Raw genomic sequence first — 21,997 nt, 5'->3', positions numbered from 1 at the left:
ATCTGGTTGGCCACTGTAGGAAACTAAATAGGCCTTTGGTCCCATCCAGCAGAGGCTGGTGGCTCTGATTTCAGTGGGCCGGTGATTCCATTCTGGGTCTTAGTCAGAACCAGACAGAACTCTAAAGGAGTCATAACCCCCCCAAAAAAAATGGTTTCAGCATGTTGGATAGCTCCTTTAGAGTTCTGGCTGTTCCTGACTGAAACCCAGAATAGATTCACAGCCCCGCCAAAGTCAGAACCCCTGTGGACTCTCATCCAGCAGGGCTCTGCTCATGTTCTTAGCATGCCCTTGCAAGATTTCTCTTTGCAACTGTTATGACATCAGAACAGTGATGAGGCACTTTCTATACTCCCAAAGGCTTCTGGGTGGTAAGGCAGCTGTTAGCCAAGTTCATAGACATCATGAGGCAATTCCTCCCATGGGGCTTTTTCAGTTCAGGAAGTGCAGGTGGCCTGGGAGGCTGCAGAGCAATGGGCAGATGTGGAACAGAGAGAGAAAACACACACAGCACCCTCGGCCACCTCAGGGCGATTAGGTAAGCTCAAAAATACCACCAAAATGAACTCAAAATTCTGCCTCAGAAAAGTGGAAGCCTCACCGCAGCTGATGCTGTTGCCACCTACAGAAGCAGTGCAGTAAACCAAAAACCCTGAGGGAAAAAGAAAGAAGCTGTGCGACAACCCCTGCCAATAGTGAGCCCTATCTGTGAGAAGCGGTTGGAGAATTTCTCCTCCCCTATGAGAAATTTGGTGAAACCATCCCCTCAATTTCTCTGCCCACAAACAGGCTGGAGAATTTTGAGAGGCCATCTGTGCACAGCACTAGTGAAGATGGCCAATGGAGACGGTGAGATGGAAAATCTTGACTTTCGAAGAAAGGACTTGTTTGCAGGACAGGTATGTACATATCTGTTCTGTGAAATATTCCATACTGAGAGAAATCCCAAACTCCATATTTGGCGTGTGTGTGTGTGTGTGTAAGGGTGGGGGTGGGGAATATAAGACATGCAAAAACCAAATCACACACAGACACACTCATTCTCCCCACAGTACAAACCGATGCTTTGAAGCCATTCGATCATACAAGGAGCACTGAAATGCGCAGGATGCAAGCGGGGCATCTCAGGCAAAGGCACCGCATCAGCCTGTGTGAAGCAAGCACTGCCAGATGCCGAAGCAAATTAATCTATTTACCCCACTGTAGCCTTTGCATTCGGTAAGAACGTCTCACTCGCAGAGGAACAAAACACTATTAATCTTATCTGTTTTCTTTTCTCAGCTGTGTGTGTGTGCACGCACGCACATGTGTGTGTAGGCCAGGACAGCCTGACAGAAAAGACCACACAGATCTTCTTTCCCCCACCCCCTACCCCACTGCTCTTCCTTACCTCCCATGGCCTAAGCACATTGATCCAGGCCTGATTAGAGTGGGCGGGGGAAGAAGCCAGCAGAAAACAAAAGGGGAGGCTAACCGAGTTCCAGGCAAAGGAGCTCACTCAAGCAACGCGCCTCGGGAGCTGAGAGCCGCGGAAACAAAGCGTGGCTGTGTCTGGGCAAGATGACCCACAGCTCCCACATGCAAATGTGCAGCACTGGAAGACAGAAACGGGCACAGACAGCAAAGGAAGGATGCATACCTAAAATCACATGGGTTGGACTGGGAATGGGAGGGACAGGGGCTTGCATCTTTCCAGCTGGGAAGGCAAACCCATCAACTTTTGATTTAATTCTTCCTGCAGTTTGATCTAGAAAGAATCGCCTGTCACTCAGGACACATCTGCAGGACTCGCATGAGGCAGGAGGGGGGCAGCCTGCTGCCCTCCAGATGCTTTTGGATGATGACTCCCAGAATCCTTGACTATTGGCCATGCTGGCTGGAGCTGGTAGTCCAACCTCTGGAGGGCACCCAGGTTGTGTATCCCTGACTTATGGAATCCATTGCACATGAAAATGAAATGACAACCACTGGCCCGAATGACTTCATAATGTGCTGATGCTAATAATAATAATAATAATAATAATAATAATAATAATAATAATGGATTATACCCAATTTACAGAGATCATCCATGATAGCTGAGAATGGAACCTTTATATTCCTTTGCCAAATTCTACACCCAAAGGACAAACAGGGAAAGCTCTCCTTCATTGTGGTTCCCTAATTGAGTGTACCCAGAAGCAGGTGACCACTTTGAGATACTAGATCAGCCTTCTCCAAACTGGTCCACCCAGATGTTTTGTATTTCAACTCCCAGCTGCCACAGCCAGCATGGTCAATGGGCAGGAATGCTGGAAGTTGTCGTCCAACACATCTGGAGGACACCAGGTTGGGGAAGGCTAGACTGGATGGACCTTGGTCAGGAGACTAAAGTCCTGGGCTGGATCGACCATGGTCCATCCCAGCCCAAGGTGGCAATGTGCACATTATATCCCCAAAGTTCTGAGTGTCCTAACACTGGGATACGTTGATGACGACTGAGGGCAGGGGCTTGTAAAAAAGGATTAGACAAGTGATGGCCACCAACTTGGATGTCTTTAAAAGGGGGTTAGACAAATTCCTGGAGAAGTCTATCAATGGCTACTAGTCCTGATGGCTATGTGTTACCTCCAGTACCTGAGGTGCTATGCCTATGTGCACCAGCTGCTGGGGAACATGGATGGGAGGATGATGTTGCACTTGTGAGCTTCCCGTGGGCAGCTGTTTGGCCACTGTGTGAACAGAATGCTGGACTAGATAGACCCTTGATCTGATCCAGCAGGGCTCTTCTTATGTTCTTATGAATAAATTCATGGAGGATGGGCCAGTCAAGAGCTATTCACCAAGGTAAGAGATGTGGAGCCTCCAAGTTCAGAGGCAGCATGCCTCTGACTCTCAGAGGCTATGGACAAGGAACAGTAGGAGACCATCACCATTGTGTCCTTGCTTTTGAAAGTCCCCAAAACATCTGAAGGGCTGTTTTGCAGAAGATGGAGCAGATGTATTCTGTTGCTCCAGAGGACAGGACTAGAGCCAATGGGTGGAAACTTTAGGGAAGCAGATTTCACCTAAAATTTAGGAGAAACATCCTATGGAGAAGAGCTGTTCGGCAGAGGAACAGACTATCCCAGGAGGCGGCAGGCTCTCCTTCGCTGGTGGCATTTCATCAGAGGCTAGACAACCCTCTGCAAGGATGCTGCAGTGGCACCCTGCAGTTCTGAGCCTGCACTGAGCTGAGGGTTGGACTAGATGACCTCCAAGATGTGGCCCCGATGCCAGTGGGGCGGTGAATCCGCTCCGGGCTTCAATCAGCACTTTAAAGGACCTATCCAAGGAGTAGAAGCACCTTGGATAGTTTCTTTAGAGTTCTGACTAGTTTGAACTAAAACCTGAAACGGATTCATTGCCCCACTGACATTGGAGCCACCAGCCTCTGCTGCTTCCAACTTTGATTCTATGATCCGCCTTGCTGTTGTTGGAGGCTGAGTGCTGTCTAGATGGAAATTTGGTCTACTCCAGCATGGGAATTCTATTGTTCCTTCCAGTGGATATAATCCTGCATCCTCTCCTTGCTGATCCACACAGCTGAAAGGGAAGGAATATTTCTTAAACACATATTAGACTTCTTTTCTCTCTCTCTCTCTCTCTCTTTTCTTTTTTTTTGCATTTCCTGTATGTGTGGCACAAAAAAATATGCTAGAACGTTTTGCCCAGTGTGCAAATGGGGTAAAATATAAACACCGTACCTGCTAAACTTCTGCACGTTGTACATCTCTGAAAGACAAAAGTGCCTTGTACAAATTTTATAGAATTTGTACAAGAAATAGAGAAAAATGATATCTATGTATGTGGATTTTGAACTTTGAGATGGTTGATTCTCTTTTTTCTGATGTTGTTAAAATTAGGAGAAAAGAGATAATGTCTGTGAACTCAATGTACGATATACAACTAAGACAAGAACTAGAGAATAATAATAATAATAATAATAATTATTATTATTATTATTATTATTATTTGTTGTGTAAGGGGAGCCAAAGGTAGATACCTTACAATCTTAAGAGATATTTTAGTGTATGTGTATTGTTGTTGTGTTTCTGTGGTTGTTGTGTTTTGTTTTTCTTTTAAATTTTTTTTTAAAAAAAAATTAAAAAAAAGACAGAAGAAAAAAAAAAGACAGAAGAGCCCTACCATTTATTCATTTATTTATTTATTTAGAAAAAAAAGACAGAAGAGCCCTACCATTTATTTATTTTTAAAGGCAAAAAGCCTCGGTGAACACTTGTTGAATCAGAGTCCCCAGTTATGACCATGCTTCCAAACTGCAAATAATAACAGACATTGGTCATGTTCTTTGGCTGTTTATGTGGCCATGTAAGGCAAGTGTACCACCAGCATGGATTTCTTTGCTCTCGGAATCACAGAGATACCCTTACAAAATAACTGGATGCCCAAGTATATAATCAACTGCTAAATCTTTGGAGCTACAAACCTATGGGGCCTCTTGATCGCTTCAACATCGTCCAGCCATTGTTCTGGACAATCCTTGCTAATCAAGGCAAAGCAAGGCTTGCAAAAGAGATCTGGTTAAGCAATTATCGCCTCTGAAAAGGAAGGATAAAGTACCTTTGATTCCCCCTTCAAGGCCACTTATTAGCATCTCAAAGAAGGTGTCAACTTCTTCAGCTGGACCCACTTTGGGTCCCAAAGGCTTATTCTTCACCCTCTCTCCTCTGCTTCTGAGCAGGCCTTTCAGATCACAGCCTTCCCAACGGCCCCTCCTGATATATAGGCTTTAGTGGGTTTGGGATTTTAGAGTCACAGAGGCCTGAACCATAGGCAAAAGAGAAAGAATTGATTTCTCCATCCCATTGAATTAACCATAAATATGGAGAGAGGGCGAAATCTCAGAAGGCAGACCTCATCAGAGCCAGGATGCTGCAGCGTCATCTGCAAAGATTGCAACTCCTAAGCACACTTGAGTAGGAAGCAGGTTCCAACAAACTGAGTATAGCTTTTGCCTTAGTAAACATGTTTGGGATTGCAAGGTAAATGCCAGAGAGAGAGCCACTTAGCACATGCCAAGACAGCACCACCACAACAAAATCGAGACCTTAAAAGACTTAACAGATTGATCACGGCAGAAACTATTCAGTACTAGAACCGGCTGCATCAGATGTAAGCATCATTCTCACTGGGTGGATGTGCTTACAGTTTACACATGGATGCAAAGAGGTAAACAACAACAAATTAATGAATGATAGGCCCCAAAGGCCACTAATTGCAAGAGGCACATTTCTATGCAAAGCTGAGTGATCACTTGTGACAGCAAGAATGGGCAAGAACACAATATTCTTACGTCAGCTATGTTCATTTCATATTGACAGAGGAAAAAAAAACCTTGCACTGAATTGAGTCCTGAAGTAATAGAATCAAACTTGCTGATGAATTGTATTTGGGCATTGGGTTGCTCATCTTGCAGAGTTTTATCTTTACTGTCCTTTCCCTCATGATTGTCTCTCTATGAAGTAGGTCACTTTACCTCCTGTTTTGCAATTTGGGAGCGGGGGGGAGGGGGAGGGGGAGGGGGAGGAGGGAGCAGAGGAACTAAAGCAGGGACCTGCACAAGGCACCTCCTGGTAAAAAGTTAGATCTGAATCACAATTTATTTTATTATTTATTTATTAATAAATTTATTAATCACCCATCTGGCTGGTCACCCAGCCACTCTGGGCGATGTACAGCGTACAATAAAACAGTTTAAAACAATAAAATTCTACAGTAAACCCTAACCCACCCCAAATGCCTGCCTGAACAACCACGTTTTTAATGCACGACGGAAGCTCATTAAAGAGGGGGCATGGCGGAGTTCCCTAGGGAGGGAGTTCCACAGAGTGGGGGCCACCACAGAGAAGGCCCTCTCCCTCGTCCCCACCAGTCTAGCTGTCCTGGCTGATGGGACAGAGAGAAGGCCATCCGAGGCTGCTCTTGTTAAGCGGCCTGTCTGGTGTTGCTGGAGGCGCTCCTTAAGAACAATCTCCTTGGTGCCAGTAGGACGGAGTAATTCTTGAGCCACTGGTTCCAGGAGCAATTCCTGAGTAACTCAGCCCCAGAACTTGTTTTGTTTCTTTATTTCATTAGTTTCTAACTCACTGTCCTGGTCAAGGCCTGCCAGGTGGCCTTGCAAAGAATTAACCAAAAGAACACACACACACAATTAGCCATTTTAAAAGCCCCAACGCTTAAAACTGCAGTAGGAGTACTATAGAGATAAAAACATTAACAGGTGTAAAGGTTTTGCTAAAAAGAAGAAGTGGGGGGGGGGGAACAAGAAACAAGAGTGGGTGTGAGTTGGTACAGAATTCCTTCCACTCATTCATGAGTAACCACCTCCCGCTCCCCATCCCAACATGCACACCTCTCTGGAACTATGGGCAAGCGATTCCAAGAGAGGTTTCAGCATCTCTGTTTGTACACATTAGCGACTGGGAACTAGGGATGCCTGTTGCTGTGGAATATGGCCCCTTTGGGGCTCAACAGACTCTCAGTGAGCACCCGACTCAGCTTGCATTTACAGTCCGAGCCATGGGGTTTTTTCCTGAAAATCCGGGAACCTTTTCTGTGTGTGTGTCTGTGTGTTTAGTTTATGTAAATAGAAATGTGCGCAAATTGCAGGGTGCAATTTGTGTAATTTATGCACGTGTCAGTAACAATTTGTGCAAATTGTGGGTGAAATGTGTGTAAATAATGCCGTTTGAACACATTGCTATTTACGTAAATAAAACAACCTGGGGAAATCCGCACGCTGGCCTGACTCGATGCAGATCAAGTCAGGCCAGCTTGCAGGGAAAAGAGCTGAAGTGTAGAGGGCCGAGCTAATGAACACTGAGTGAATCCCACCCCACCCCCCGGACGGATTCCTCCCACATCCCTACTGGGAACATGCATGAAGAACAAATGTATATGACACCAGGGACTGGGGTGACTGAGAACCAGGAACCCCAGCAGTCAGATTCTGGAGCTTTACTTCCTGCTTTGTTACCACTGCAAGGGCGCCATCTAGCCTGCAGAACCAACTTGCCTATTGATTCAGTCAGCTAATCCCCAAGGCCAACCCCTGACCTCCAGGCCCTACGAAGTCCAAGACACAGAATTTGCTCCTCAGTCCAAGCAACATGTCTCTGGCGTGAGGACACTGTACAAGCACCAACTCTCTTTTACTGATTGCTGGATTATGATCCCCATTTGACTCAGTCTGACAACATACCTGCTTCCTGACATATTGGACTGACAGCCAACCCTCCTCGGTACATGAGACCCAACTTCCTAGATCCTGACCCTTACTGTGGTCTTAGAAAACATAGCTCAAGGCCAGGTCTGAAGGCACATGAGGCAGCCACCTTGCTGAAGCTAAGCAGGTCTGAGTCTGGTCAGTGCTTGGATGGGAGACCACCTTGGAACCGCACAGAATTCCACAATGGAAGAAAGGTGGGATACAAATGTAATTCATAAATAAATAACTTTATCATTTGCCCACCCATGAGAGCAGTCAGGTGGGTGATCACACGTGAGAGAGGGCCTTCTCTGCAGTGGCCCCACACCTTTGGAACAAGTTGCCATCAGAGGTCCACCATACTCCGTCACTGCAGATTTTTAAGAAGGCCTTGAAGACGTATTACTTTACCATGGCCTTCTCTTGACATGACTGCTATTGTTGCTGTTTACTGCTGTTATCATTGTTGTTGGTCTTATTGCTGGCTTTTATTGCTGTTTTTATTGTTTTTATGTTTATATCACTTTTAATATTTCAACTGTTTTTATGTATTTTATTGCTGTAAACCACCTTGGGAGGGCTTCTGCCCTGAAAGGTGGCTAAGAAATGTTTTGAATACTTTTAAATTAAATAAATAACAATGTTTACATTCTTCCTATCAGTTTCTGCTCACATCATATCTAAATCTATATTTGCATCTATCCATCCATCTCTCTCTCTCTCTCTCTCTCTCTCTCTCTCTGTGTGTGTGTGTGTATCTATATCAGCCTTCCCCAATCTGATGCTCAAAACCTTGGACTACAAAATATTCCTGACCATGGCCAAGCTGGCTGTGGTTGATGAGAGGGCACAAGCCCTGGAAAGGTTGATCTATAGCTAGATATTTCTCATCAAGACAACCAGTTGAGCTCTGTCACCAATGACGTCAGAGCAGAGAATCTCACCGATGCAATTGAAGGATAACTCTTGCCGGCAAAAGAGGGAACAGCCATCTCCGTTGACCTTGTTCATGTCATCACACTCTTCCCCAAGGTCTCTGTGAACAAGAAGCAACAACAACAAAAAAATATGGGGCATTCGTATGTTGAAAGGAAATAAGTAAAAAAAAGGTTTGAAGCTCTGGGAGTGAGGGGGGAACTATATCAGATGGGACAACTCTTATTCTCTCTACCAGTCTACAGTCTGTGAAGGAAAAATAGGGAAATATGTGGTGGAAGCAGAAAAGAAACTAGCCAGCAAAAACGCTTTCTTGTACAGTGAAAACTATTAAGTAAATGCAGTACAATTTAAAAACCCAAGAGCCGCATATGTTCATACTACTGATCTTTAAATTGTACACATTTTTAACCCTAGGGATCAGTTGGTGGGCAAAGAGTTGACGGAGAGCCTACAACATTTAGCTATCTGATTTGGAGTCTAAACCTTTGCCTGCCCACCCCAATACTTTTTCAGGCATTTGGAGCTGGTAAAATTAGGCCAAGGGCTGGATGTTCACCCATTGGCTGCAGGTTGCTGACCCCTAACCTCTTGGTTGCACTACTGCAATGCATTCTATGTTGGGCTACCCTCGAAAATGGTTCAGAAATGTCAGTTATTCCAAGAGACAGCTGCTCAGCTACTAAGGACATAAGAGCCTTGCTGGATCAGACCAAAGGTCCATCTAGTCCAGCATTCTGTTCACACAGTGGCCAGCCAGCTGTAGATGGGAAACCCAGAAGCAGGATGTGAGTGCAACAGCACCCACCCACCCATGTTCCCCCACAACTGGTGTACATAGGCTCACTGCCTCTGACACTGGAGGGGGCATAGAAACATCAGGACTAACAGCTATGGATAGACTTCTCCTCCATTAATTTGTCTAACCCCCTTTTAAAGCCATCCAAATTGGTGGCCATCTTTACATCTTGTGGAAGCGAATTCTGTAGTTTAACTAGGACTGGTTGATACGATCATGCAACACCAGTGTTTTGTCAGCAGCAGTGTACTCCAATCTATTTCCAGGCTCAATTCAAAGTGTTAGTGTCGATGTACGAATCCCTTACCTGGCTCCGCGCAGGGGCATCCGAGGTGGGGGGGAGGCGCTCCGTCCCTCCCCCCTTGATGGGGGGGAGGCACTCCGTCCTTCCCCCCGGAATCCTGCCCAGCCAGCTCCGCTCCGTGGCCAAGCCACAGAGCTGCCAGCCAGCTCCGGCCACCCGCAGCCGGACATCCGGCTGCTGGGCAGCCCTGCAAGGACGCAAATGGCGGCTGTCGTAGCTGCCACCATTTGCGTCCCTGTATTGAGCCATGATAGGCTACGTAAATATTTACGTAGCCTATCACGGCAGGGGGGGGGAAACCAGCGTATGCAAATGGCGGTAGCCGCCGCCATTTGCATACGCTGGGGTTCCCCCCCCGCCGCCGTGATAGGCTATGTAAATACTTACGGAGCCTATCACGGCCTCCGCAGGGACGCAAATGGCGTCCCTGCATTAGCCGTGATAGGCTACGTAAGTATTTACATAGCCTATCATGGCTAGGAAGAGGAAGCAAATGGCGGCCAGGACAGCCGCCATTCGCAAAGCAGCGCGGATGGGAGCAGGTAAGTGCTCCGTTTTGTGTGCCTTTCGTGGGGTGGGGGCGGCAGGGATTTCATCCCACGCGCCTTTTGTGGGTTGGGGGGGTGGGGGCTTCGTTCCACGACGGATTTTGGGGGGCCGAATGCACTGGCATTCGGCCTCACCGAGATCCATCGCGGAATTCTCTGACATCCCTAGTGTTGACTTTTAAAACTTGAAATGCCTTGGGGCCAGAGTATCTAAAGGAAGTTTCCTTCCATATGTACCTGCCTGGACCCTTACTTAGGTCGTCTTCAGATGCCCTCTTCCAGGTGCTGCCAACAAATGAAATTAAGCTGATAGCTACAACAACAGAGAGGGCCTTCTCAGTTGTGTCACTCCATTTATGCAATACTCTTCCCAAGGAGGCTGACCTGACACTCACATTGTTATCTTTTCAGTGACAGGCGAAGTCATTGATTGATTGATTGATTGATTGATTGCATTTCTATACCGCCCCATAGCCAAAGCTCTCTAGGCAGTTTATAGACGTTAAAACATTAAATACAATATAAAAAGTTTAAAAGCCATTTGCATAACAGCACACAGACAACAGACACAAACAACATACAACTAAAAACATCATTGAATTATCAGTCATAACTAAAGACACATCCAGGACCGATTAAAACTCATCATGTGCTGCCGGATGCCTTGGAAAAGAGATAGGTCTTAACCTGGCACCAAAAAGATAATAACATTGGCACCAGGCGGACCTCATCAGGGAGCTTGTTCCACAGATGGGGGGCCACCACTGAGAAGGCCCTCTCCCTCATTGCTGCCTTCTGAGCTTCCCTTGGAGGAGGCACTCAGAGGAGGGCCTTAGATGCTGAATGTAGTGTATGGGTGGGTTCGTTTCGGAAGAGGCGTGCTGTCAGGTATTGCTTCAGGTAAAGTTATTTCTCTTCGCAGATACATTTTTGATCTTTAGATTTTTATCACTATATCCATTGTTTTTAACCTGTGTTATTGGGTCAGCCACCACCGAGGACTCCTTATTATTGGGCGGCCTATAAACATCATAAATAAAATAAATAATCCTAAGAAGTAAGATCAAGCTAGGAGCATCGATACTTACATCTGGATGATCCCATCACCACAGAAACCACTTCCGTGGACATATGCAAGCGGGGGGGACGCTTCACTCTCTTCCGTCCCGGAAATGACGGAAACCCAGTAGGTGTATAAGCTATGAGCTCTAATCTCACTGCAACAAAAGGAAGGAGACATGAGCCAGGGAATAAAATGCAGAAGGGGTTCAGAAGGGGTTCAAAACTCAGTATAGAATCCTGCCTCCTGGAAAATCACGCCCTACAACATTTCACGGGTGAAAAAAGAGGGACGCTTGGAACATCCCCATGATCATAATAAGGGCCCTTGCACAATGCCTCTTTCCACCTCCTCTGGACACTGTTGGAGGCTCTGCTCCATTCACTGGACACATTCATTTCGTCTCCTCCACTGATTTGAAAGCCAAGAGGGTATTTGTTCTTTGGCTTAAAGATATAATAGGAAAGATGCAATCGACGGACACACAACATGCTGTCAATAGTTCAACATCAACCTCAGAGACCGGAGGGCATGAAATGGTTGGGAGTGCAATGCATGGAGTCTTGGGGTAGTATTCAACTGTGCCGCAGTGCTCATGCTAACGATGCTGCACTAGCGTAAGCCAATGTTTGGGCACCATAAGTAGCACTTGCTAGGGCAATGGGAAACAGTGGCAATTTGCCATGGGAATAGTACAGGTGGGGCCTACAATGAAAGGCTGCAAGGTGGAATTTCCCAGTTTAGTGTTCCAGCCAGCCAGTGACATCTTCTTCTAGGAAGCTCCCGCCTGCTCCACTTCTCCATTTTTTCCACAACCGAAACAATGCTCAGTCCTCACTGCGCTGATTTGGGGGGTGGGTGGAAGGGGGCTCTTTAGGATATATTTTGGAGGGTGGTTCGCCCAAGGCTGCTTGTGTTGTGAGAAGATAGTGCTGTTTTGGCTTGATAAGGAGCCACACTCATAGAATGGGTTTGCTCTTAGTATACAGCAGCTTCCCCCAGCTTGGTGCCCTCCAGATGTTTGGGGACGTCACCTCCTTCCAGACCCAGCCAGCATGGCGAATGATCAGGAATGCTGAGAGCTGTAGTCCAAAATTTCTGGAGGCTGGCAAGTTGGAGAAGGCTTCTCTGTGGGATAATTATCTCATTTTTTTTCCAGCCAAGATTGGCTTCCAAAGCAGCATACAATTAAAAGGCACGTATAAATGTACAATCCTTATAGGGATACATGGGGGATATGTGTCAGAATCCTCTGATCCCTGGCAGTTGATGACATATTTATGCAAATGTGCATTATGCACAGTGCATCAACTCTCCTACTCAGATTTTTCTCCCCTAGAGACCCAAGAAGGGGTCTGAAACCCCTGGGGGATAACTACTAGGGATGCTGAAGAAATTTGAGATGGATAAAATGAGCTCGGATTCCTAAGAATCTGACCTGCGGAATCCGCTGCGGGCGGATCTCCTCAGGCCATGCAGAGTCTATGGACTTCTGGATCTTTCTTTTTTAGTTTCCCGAAATTTACGCATATTTATTCATAGGAAAATATTTCTTTATGTATTTACAATATTTATATACCGCTCCGTATCTAGAACAGATTTTGGAGCGTTGAGCACAAGAGATAAAACAGTAAAAGGATAAAAAGATGAAAACACCAGATTAAAATTATACTATTTTTTTAAAAAACACAATATCAATAGAAACTGTGACTGGTGAATTAACGAATGCCTCCTGGAACAGTGCTGTTTTCAGGAGATGCTGGAAACAGCACAGTGCTGGTGCCTGCCTGACCTCCAGGGGCAGGGAGTTCCAAGCAAAGGGGGCCACCACACTGAAGGCTCTTCTCCTTCTCCTATGCAAGTTTCTGCTGAGATGGGTAAATATACACAGGGGAAAGTGGAATGGAATAGGGGACAATACACTAAAGGTTCCGTCCTAAGGTAAATTATGTAAATTATTGCAAACCCTCTTATGGAATTATTTGACTATTTTTCCACACAATGGGGGAAAAAATGAATCCATCTGTGAGCGGATGATGGAACAAAAGGTGCCTGACAATCCGCGAAACCCAGACAGAGCGGATTATTTGACACAGTCTGTACATCCCTAATTATTATTTCCGCAACTCACGCTAACATTACAAAAAGGCATTCTTGAAAAGTTGGAATAAGGACAAACGGTACAGATATACCAAGGAAAGGGACCAGGGCTGGTCCAAGACATTTTGCTGCCTGAGGCGAGAGATGGCTTCCTCTCCCATTCCATGAACAAAGGGTGACTGGACTGGAAGTTGAATCTTTCTTTGACACCGGAAATGGGACAGCGTACTCCACCATACCTGAAGAAAGCAGGCTAGCTTAGGGGGTGCAGGGCAGGAGCTCACTGGAGAGCTCATTCCAGAGATGGGGGGCTGCCACTGAGAAGGCCACTATTTCCCAGATGGGGGGTGTTTATGTTTTTATATGAAACTGGAATATCTACTCCTGTTTCTTCAGAAGAATGAATAATTTGATAATGCAGTAGAGGGTAATAAAAATGTGAATTATCTCCCAGACAACAGGGAGCCAGGACAGAGTGCATGTATCACTGAATGGAGAGTTCCATTGGTATCTGGTAAAAAAACAAATGTTTTTTTTTTTTTTATTACCACTGAGATGAATATCTGTTTAATAATTATTTTGTTTTTGCATGAGAACTACTTTCAACCAAAAAAGAAAAAAAAGAAGAAAAGAAGAAGATGGTATGTACATTGTGTCTTACAATCTGATGTAATGCTTTACAAACATTTTCACTGGTGTGCTGCAAAGCAGGAAAAGAAGTCTATTCAACCAGGACAATTTCTATCAGCTAACATGAACCAAAGGAAGATCTCTCTGAATCACAAAACAAGCAGACAAGCTCCAGATTATCTAACAGAAGTTCCTGCCACACAGCAGGGACCAGAGGTGCAATCCTATGCATGTTTCAACAGAAAAGAAGTCCTACAACTCCCAGCATTCCCCAGCCAGCTGGGAGTTGTAGGGCTTTTTTTCTGTCGAAACATGCATAGAATCCTTCCCCAGGATTCTGCCCCAGGCTGAATCTACACATAGCAGTTATACCGTTCTCATACCGTTCTCATAACTATTGGTACACATGATACCAATGGGCACCAATAGTTATGACAATGGTATGATAACAGTATAATTGCTACGTGTAGATTCAGCCCCAGTTTCGTTGAATCAGGAGAGCATTCAGCAGAACTGCTCGGAAGGGATGCTTGAGGATTCCGTTCACTCTGCATTTTTAAGCGAACTGACCTGATCTGCACCTCCCAGACTAATATGAAATTTGGAATGCAATTATCCTTCAGTTTTCACACTTCCCCGCATTTGTGAGACCGTTCTCAGCTGAGGAAATGTACCAAAAATGCGCACAAAAACACATCTTGTGAGATAAAATGCACACAAAGATGCAAGTTTAACAGTAAAAATGTGTACAAAAATGAGAATTTTGTGGAAAACACATGAAAAAGAATGCAAAATGTTGTGCATTTTTTGTTAAAAAAACAGCGAATTGATGCAGAAATGGAACAGACTTATGAACAAACACATATGAAACTGACCCAGACTGATTGTGTCAAATTGATTTGGCAAATTGATTCAGTCAAAATCAAATTGACTGATTTGGCCCCATGCGTACTTTTAGCATTTAGTTTAAAAATGCAGGAGGTTCATAGCCCATTCCATTGAGCCTGAGGGGGGATTGGCCTTCCCACTGCGAAAAGAGTGAGGTGAGAAAGTCTCAAGAAGAAACACACCCTCCTTCTCACACCTTCTTAGACAGACTTATTTTGCAAAAGGGTTGGTTGCACTTCTAGAGCTAAACACAAAACGCAAATGCCAAAACAATATAATAATCATTGCCACACCCCAAGAACACATTTACTTAGAGCCACCATCTATGGATGCTTCCCATCAACCCCTCTCCCTTTTATGACTCGTGTTACCTCCAAATTCTCCTTTGCACCATCAGTCTGTCTTTTCCTTGTCCCTCTTATGGTCTCCTTCCAGTGGGAATTCCTGGCATAACTCCATCAATAGACTTCCACCATCTAATCATTCCACATGACCTAGCCCCCTTAACCTTTCTGGAACAATTAATGGGGCTTGTTTTGTTAATGTCCATCAACTACATGCTCAGCTATTCTCAGCACCCCAAAGATGAAGCGGGAAAAAAGCTTTGCCTTAGGATACAGTTAAGAATATAAGGAGAGACTTTCTGGATCAGACCAAGGGTCCATCTAGTCCAGCATTCTGTTCACACAGTGGCCCATGGGAAACCCACAAGCAGGACATGAGTGCAACAGCACCCTCCTGCCCATCTTCCCCAGCAACTGGTGTACATAGGCTCACTGTATCCAGTACTGGAGGTAGCACATAGCCATCAGGACTAGTAGCCATTGACACCTTTCTCCTCCAGGAATTTGTCTAATCCCCTTTTAAAGCCATCCAAGTTGGTGGCCATCACTACATCGTGTGTAGCGATTCCCATGCTTTCACTATATGCTGTGTGAGGACGCCCTTCCTTTTATCTCACCTGAATCTCCCACCAATCAGCTTCATAGTATGACCTCGGGTTCTATTATTATGTGAGAGGGAGAAAAGAGTCTCCCTATACACTTCCAGTTTCACTGTATATCTATCTATGTAGCCACACATGACACCACCAGATTTAAAGATTGGCAACTTTTGAGGCTTGCAGTCATAGCTTGGGTGCCCTTCCCTTTTTATATGGCAAAAGATCATCCATTGTTTGGTGTGAGTCCTGATGTGATGGCTCTATGCTACCTCCAGTATCAGAGGCAGCATGCCTATGTACACCCGTTGCTGGGGAACATGGGCGGGAGGGTGCTGTTGCACTCGTGTCCCGCTTGTGGGCTCCCAATCAACAGGTGATTGGCCACTGTGTGAATACAATGCTGGACTAGATGGACCCTTGGTCTGATCCAACAGGGCTCTTCTTATGTTCTTATGTAAGCCTAGACTCTGTGGCGCACCTAGGGCAGCCCCCGTTTGTGAAATCCCTTCCAATGCAGCCCCACCAGGTTTATTCCGCTAACCTTTCGAAGAGGATGGTAAACATAGTTCAGCAGTTATTATCTTTATGATCCCCTGCTTTTAAATTTCACTGAGAGTTTCATTGTTATTTAATTTTGTTTCACATGTTGTGAGTGGCTTTGTGAGTCCATAGGTCAAAACAAGACAAGAGGACAAACAGAAATGAAATATGGGCAGAGCAATCCTAGCCTCCCCAAAGGCCTTAGGCCTGCTGGTCTTAGGATGGGGTGGATGAGCTGCTCTGCTAGCCCAGTGGCCCATCTGTTCTGGAGATCCCACGACACCCATGGAAAGCTCTGCAGCAAAGGATCACCAGTGATGTTGTTTCCGCCAGCAATAGGCCCCCAAAAGGGGCATCATAGGCAGGTCAAGGGGAGGGGAGGCTTTGATGGATCCAAAGCCCTCTCGCTCCCCTGACAGGCCCCCAGATTGGACCTACCACCACAGCTACGATACTTGGGGCAGGAATGTGGATCTTCTGCCTGCATCCCCCACAGCTGCCATGGAAGGCACCATGGTGGTTCCTCTTTCAAGGCCGCAACAGAGACCTTGGAAGGGGATGGAGAGGGAGGAAAGGGGGCATTCTGATGAGTGGGGAGGGCAAACAGGAGGAGTCTCGTGGATCTGCTGGATCTACAAGACGTTCTGTTGCTTGTCCTGCCCACTTGATGGTAAGTCTGCTAGACAGGCTCAGAAGTAAATAATGTAACTGGAGATGGTAAAAGCCTCCATCCCGCTCCTGCCGTGCCTGGCTCTCATCAGCAGTAGGGAATGGTGAACATGTGACATTGAGCTCATTGAGGTTCCGAATTCTACCTTGAAGATCATTTTGTCTTGTTTGCATTCCTGAACATGTGCAGTGTGTGTGTGTGTGTGTGTGTGTGTTAGAGAAAAAAATCTGCAATTTTGATCAGGAAAATGCACATTTCTAAAGTGCACATTTTTTCCCTATTGAAAGAAATACACGTTTTTTAAATTGTGCATTTCCCCAATAGAAAATGCATATTTCCCCCCCACAGGCTAAAGTGTGAAAATGCAAGGGGGGGATTTGTGCAGCTTTGCATATGTACAAGTGTGTACTTGCGCTTGTGAGCAAATGCAGATTTTCAGAAGTGCACATTTGTGCAAATGTACATTTTGAAACGCAAACACAGGTTTGGGAAATTGCAAACATTTCCCAAGATTTGCATTCCTGCTCACGCTCACATTCACGGCTGTGAACGGGAACAAATCCTCATACGTCCCTGGTTGGCAGGGCGCTGGATAGACAGAGGGCCCCAAGGTCATCAGAGCTCTCCATCTTTTGAGAGTTGGGGGTGTACGAAACCCCACTTACCTGGCTCTGCCGGGTTCCGCTGGGGGGGAGGCACTCCGTCCCTCCCCCCGGAATCCTTGCCGGGGGGGGGAGGCACTCCGCACCTCCCCCCGGAATCCTGGCTGGCCGGCTCCGCTCCGCGGCCAAGCTGTAGAGCCGCCGGCCGGCTCCAGCCGCCCGCAGCCAGACATCCGGCCGCTGGGCAGCCCTGCAGGGACGTAAATGGCGGCTGCCGTAGCGGGTTCCCCCCCACACCATGATAGGCTACATAAATACTTACGTAGCCTATCATGGCCTACGTAGGGACGCAAATGGCGTCCCTGTGTTATCCATGATAGGCTATGTAAGTATTTACGTAGCCTATCATGGCTGAAGAGGAGCAAGCGAATGGCGGCCGCAGGACAGCCACCATTCGCACAGCAGCGCGGACAGGAGCAGGTAAGTGCTCCATTTTGCATGCCTTCCGTGGGGTGGGGGCAGCGGGCACTTCGTCCCATGCACCTTTCGTGGGTTGGGGGAGCGGGGGCTTCGTTCCGCGACAGGTTTGGGGGGGGCGAATGAACTGGCATTCAGCCTCACTGAGATCCATCGCGGAATTCTCTGACATCCCTATTGAGAGTACAATCCAAAGGAAAGGAAAGGAAAGGTTCCTCCTGTGCAAGCACCGAGTCATTGCTGACTCTTAGAGGGATGCCGCTTTCGCTGGCATTTTCATGGCAGACTATAGTGGGGTGGTTTGCCATTGCCTTCCCCAGTCGCGTGACTACCTTTCCCCAGCAAGCTGGGTACTCATTTTACCGACCTCGGAAGGATGGAGGCTGAGTCGACCTGAGCCGGCTACCCGAGACCCAGCTTCTGCTGGGATCGAACTCAGGTCATGGGGAGAGTTTCGGTTGCAATACTGCCACCTATCACTCTGTGCCACATGAGGCTCATACAATGCATAGGATGGCACTCTAAATCTCAATAAATGCACATCAGTCAATCTATTATTCTGTAGACTGAAAACATCCTTCATTTTTACATACATGAAAAGATCATTTCTATGTGATGTTGCAGCAGTTTACATCTGCAACACAGGTGTATCACTTTGGCAACTATTGGTCTTTGGCTGGAAGGACAACTTAGCAAATATGGATTTCCAGCATGGATCCTTCATGGTCCCATACATCCTTGAAGTAAAGCAACAAGAGCAACATCTCTTCTTACACCAACTGCAGAGAGGCTCGTTCTAGGGCACATAGATTTTCCCTCTCCACCCACCTCATTTTCCCACTCCTCCTGTTCCTACTTCTTGCCCAATTGTTCACAATGTACGAAGAAACCTAGGGAGGTTTCTTTTCATCTCATGACTTCTTCTTCTTCTTCTTCTTTTTTTTTAAAGAGAGAGAGAGAGCGAGAGCGAGAGAGAGAGCGAGAGAGAGAGAGAGAGAGGCTAAAACACTATGTGAATCCCTGTCTGAGTCTGAAGTTTAAGCCATGTGTGTGTCTCGGAGGTGGGGGGTAGAAATGTGTAAATGAAAGAATGATGTCAAAACTCAGGCCCCTTTGCACTCCCCTGTTATTTCAGCTGCTGTCACATCTCTCTCTGTTTGGTCGAGGTGAGAGAAACAGGTGCAAAATCCTCCCTTTTCTTTTTTTTCCACTGGAAGGTTGATTTAGAGAGCAATCCTATGGCCACTAGACAGTGTCTAGACGGCCACAGAATTTTTCAGTTTCTGGGAACCAAGGTTGTCTGGTTCCTAGAAACTGTGCTGCCCTCCCCCTTGCAGCCAGCATGGTTCTTTCCACACTGCCACCATCTCCGTGCTCATAAATGGAGCACAGAGAGAGTGAAAATAGGGCGTTCCTGGGGGTGGGGAGGGGAGGAGATGATGGAAGCTGCTTTAGACAGCTTCCTATCCAGTCTCCAGGCCCCTTCTCTCCCCAAAGCCACAGCTAGATGCATGAAAACACACATCTAGCCACAAAAGCAGGGCTGGTGAGGTGTGGAGGAGAGGATCTCCTCTGTCTGCCCGGCACTGGATAGTTGGTAGCCTCTGATTTCAGCCCTTAAAAGGTAAGATTGCCTAAGGGGTACATGTGACAGGAAAGCTGGCTAGCTTGACCATTTCTAGATTGCTGTCAAGACCTCATCTGAGCCAGATTCTGGTCCAACCTCTTTGGAAGAAGCTTGGGGTCTGTGAAGATCCCTGCTTGAACTGCAGCCCTAGAAGAATCCGCAGCAGTCCAAAGTCAGCCTGAAGAGCCCCATCTCAGGGCTGCCTCACCTGCCCCACCATTAATAAGCCCCCCACCCAAACCCCGTCTTGATCCCTGATCCTCCCCCATTGTCCCCTGGCTCTCAAGAGCAAATATGTATTTATTTGTTTACAGCATTTGTGTACCGCTCCACATCGAAACAGATTCTGGAGCGGTGAACAAGAAGAGATAAAATAAACAGAAGATCAGAAGAATGAAACATGATATAAAAATTATTCTTTAAAAAAAACACAGAGGGCCAATAAAACCAAGGCTGGTCAACCAAGGAAAGCTTCCTGGAACAGTGCTGTTTTCAGGAGGTGCTGAAAACAACTGAGTGTTGGCCCCTGCCTGACCTCCAGAGACAGGGAGTTCCATAGGAAGGGGGCCACCACACTGAAGGCTCTTCTCTGGGTGGACTCCGGTCAGGCCGTAGGTCCATATGGAACAACCAAGAGCCCTCTGATGACCTCAGTGATCAGGTATGTTGGTAAGGAGAAGTTGCTTTCTCAGGTATCCTGGTCTCAAGTTGTTTAGGGCTTTGTACACTAGTACCCAAACCTTTAACTAGTACCAAAACCTTAAATATGGCAATGGAACCTGGTGGGATGCCCAAAGCTGACGTTTGGCTACCAGAAGGTTCTGTCACCAAGGGTGTATGCAGGAGGAAGGGTCTACTCAGGAAGAGGGAGAAGAAGATTCAACTGCCAGCAATGACCCAGCTGCTGACCAGGTAGGGATGTACGAAAATCACTGACCTTTCGGGGATTATGCTGATGGTGCAGGGGGAGGCGTTCCGTCCCTCCCCCCGGAATCCTCGCCAGAAGGGGAGGTGCTCCATTCCTCTCCCCCCCCCCCCCGGAATCCTGGCCAGCCAGCTATGCTCCGCAGTGATTCTGCGGAGCCGCTGGCCGGCTCCACCAGCAGCCGGACATCCGGCCGCTGGCTAGCAGGGACACAAATGGCGGCAACCGTAGCCGCTGCCGTTTGCGTCCCTGCAGTCAGCCGTGATAGGCTACATAAATGTTTATGTAGCCTATCACAGCTGATTAAAAAAAAACATGCGTGTACGCAAATGGCGGCGCCCATGGGCGCCGCCATTTGTGTACGTGCGTGTTTTTTTTTAATCAGCCGTGATAGGCTACATAAACATTTACGTAGCCTATCACGGTGTTTTTTTTTAAATTTAGCCGTGATAGGCTACGTAAATCTTTACATAGCCTATCAGGTTTTTTTGTTTTTGTTTTTTTTTAAACTTGGAAATGGCGGCGGTGGCAGCCGGTCGGAAGACCGGCCACCGCAGCCGCCACCGCCGAGCCACCGCCACGAAGATCTGCCCCAGGTAAGTCCCATCCCGGGGAGGTGGCGGGCCGTTCCGCCACTGATTTCGGGGGGCCGAATGCACTGGCATTTGACCTCCCTGAGATCTGTGGCGGAACTTTCATACATCCCTAGGAGCTGGCAATGTCCTCACAGTGTTCTCTGGACCTTTGCAGGATTAACAGCTCCTTTGGGGCTCATTAATCTTCAGCTCTCCCACCTGGTGTGAGTCAGAGCAATTCCAGACTCCTGTGAACAAGGGAACTGGATGACATGTAGTGGGAAGATTGCACTGGCCACATGCAATTCTCCCTGTAGGGATTAGAAAGTCATAGGGATGTGGAATCAGCTGGGATCTCAAAGGTAGGGGTGGACGAAAGTCACTTACCTGTCGTCGAAGGCTGTTCGCGGTGGGGGGGAGCGCTTCGCTGCTCCCCCCGCGAAGTTCAGGCCGGGGGGGGAGGCTTCCCGCCTTGCCCGGCCGAAATTCAGGCCGGGGGGGAGGCTTCCCGCCTCGCCTGGCCGAAATTCAGGCCGGGGAGGAGACGCCTCGCCTCGCCCGGCCGCGAACGCGAAAGTAAAAAAAAAAACTTCCCCTGATAGGCTACGTGACGATTCACGTAGCCTATCACGGCTAGATCTGCAAAGTCAGCCGTGATAGGCTACGTGAATCGTCACGTAGCCTATCACGGGTGACTTTAAAAAACAAAAAAACAAAGCGCGTACGCGAATGGTGGCCCCCATAGGAAGCCGCCATTCCCGTTCCTTATTTGGTGGCTGTAGTCTACGTAAATGTTTACGTAGACTACGGCGAAAATAAGGGCAACGCAAATAAGGGCAACGCAACGCTATTTGCAAATAAGGCAACGCAACGCTATTTGCGTTGCCCTTATTTTCGCCGTAGTCTACGTAAACATTTACGTAGACTACAGCCACCAAATAAGGAACGGGAATGGCGGCTCCCTATGGGGGCCGCCATTCGCGTACGTGCTTTTTTTTTTTTTTTTTAAAGTCACCCGTGATAGGCTACGTGACGATTCACGTAGCCTATCACGGCTGACTTTGCAGATCTAGCCGTGATAGGCTACGTGAATCGTCACGTAGCATATCAGGGGAAGTTTTTTT

At 47.1% G+C, this 21,997-nt stretch overlaps 1 protein-coding gene across 1 annotated transcript in view; it reads right to left on the bottom strand.

The window, feature by feature from the left end:
* The window catches only part of PAPPA (pappalysin 1), a 295,498-nt gene that overhangs the window by 163,891 nt on the left and 109,610 nt on the right, over positions 1-21,997 (bottom strand). Inside the window, exons 8-9 of the mRNA XM_084821073.1 lie at positions 10,925-11,053; positions 8,194-8,285 (exon numbers count right to left, since the gene is read on the bottom strand). Coding sequence (XP_084677199.1) covers positions 8,194-8,285; positions 10,925-11,053 — 221 coding nt within the window. The remainder of the gene's footprint in view (positions 1-8,193; positions 8,286-10,924; positions 11,054-21,997) is intronic.

Source organism: Heloderma suspectum, chromosome 14 (genome assembly GCF_057233095.1).
Source record: "Heloderma suspectum isolate Gila_16-S chromosome 14, 16-S_ref, whole genome shotgun sequence".
NCBI lineage: Eukaryota > Metazoa > Chordata > Lepidosauria > Squamata > Helodermatidae > Heloderma > Heloderma suspectum.
Note: the sequence above shows the minus strand (reverse complement) of the source record. Positions and strands in the feature narration are given on the sequence as shown.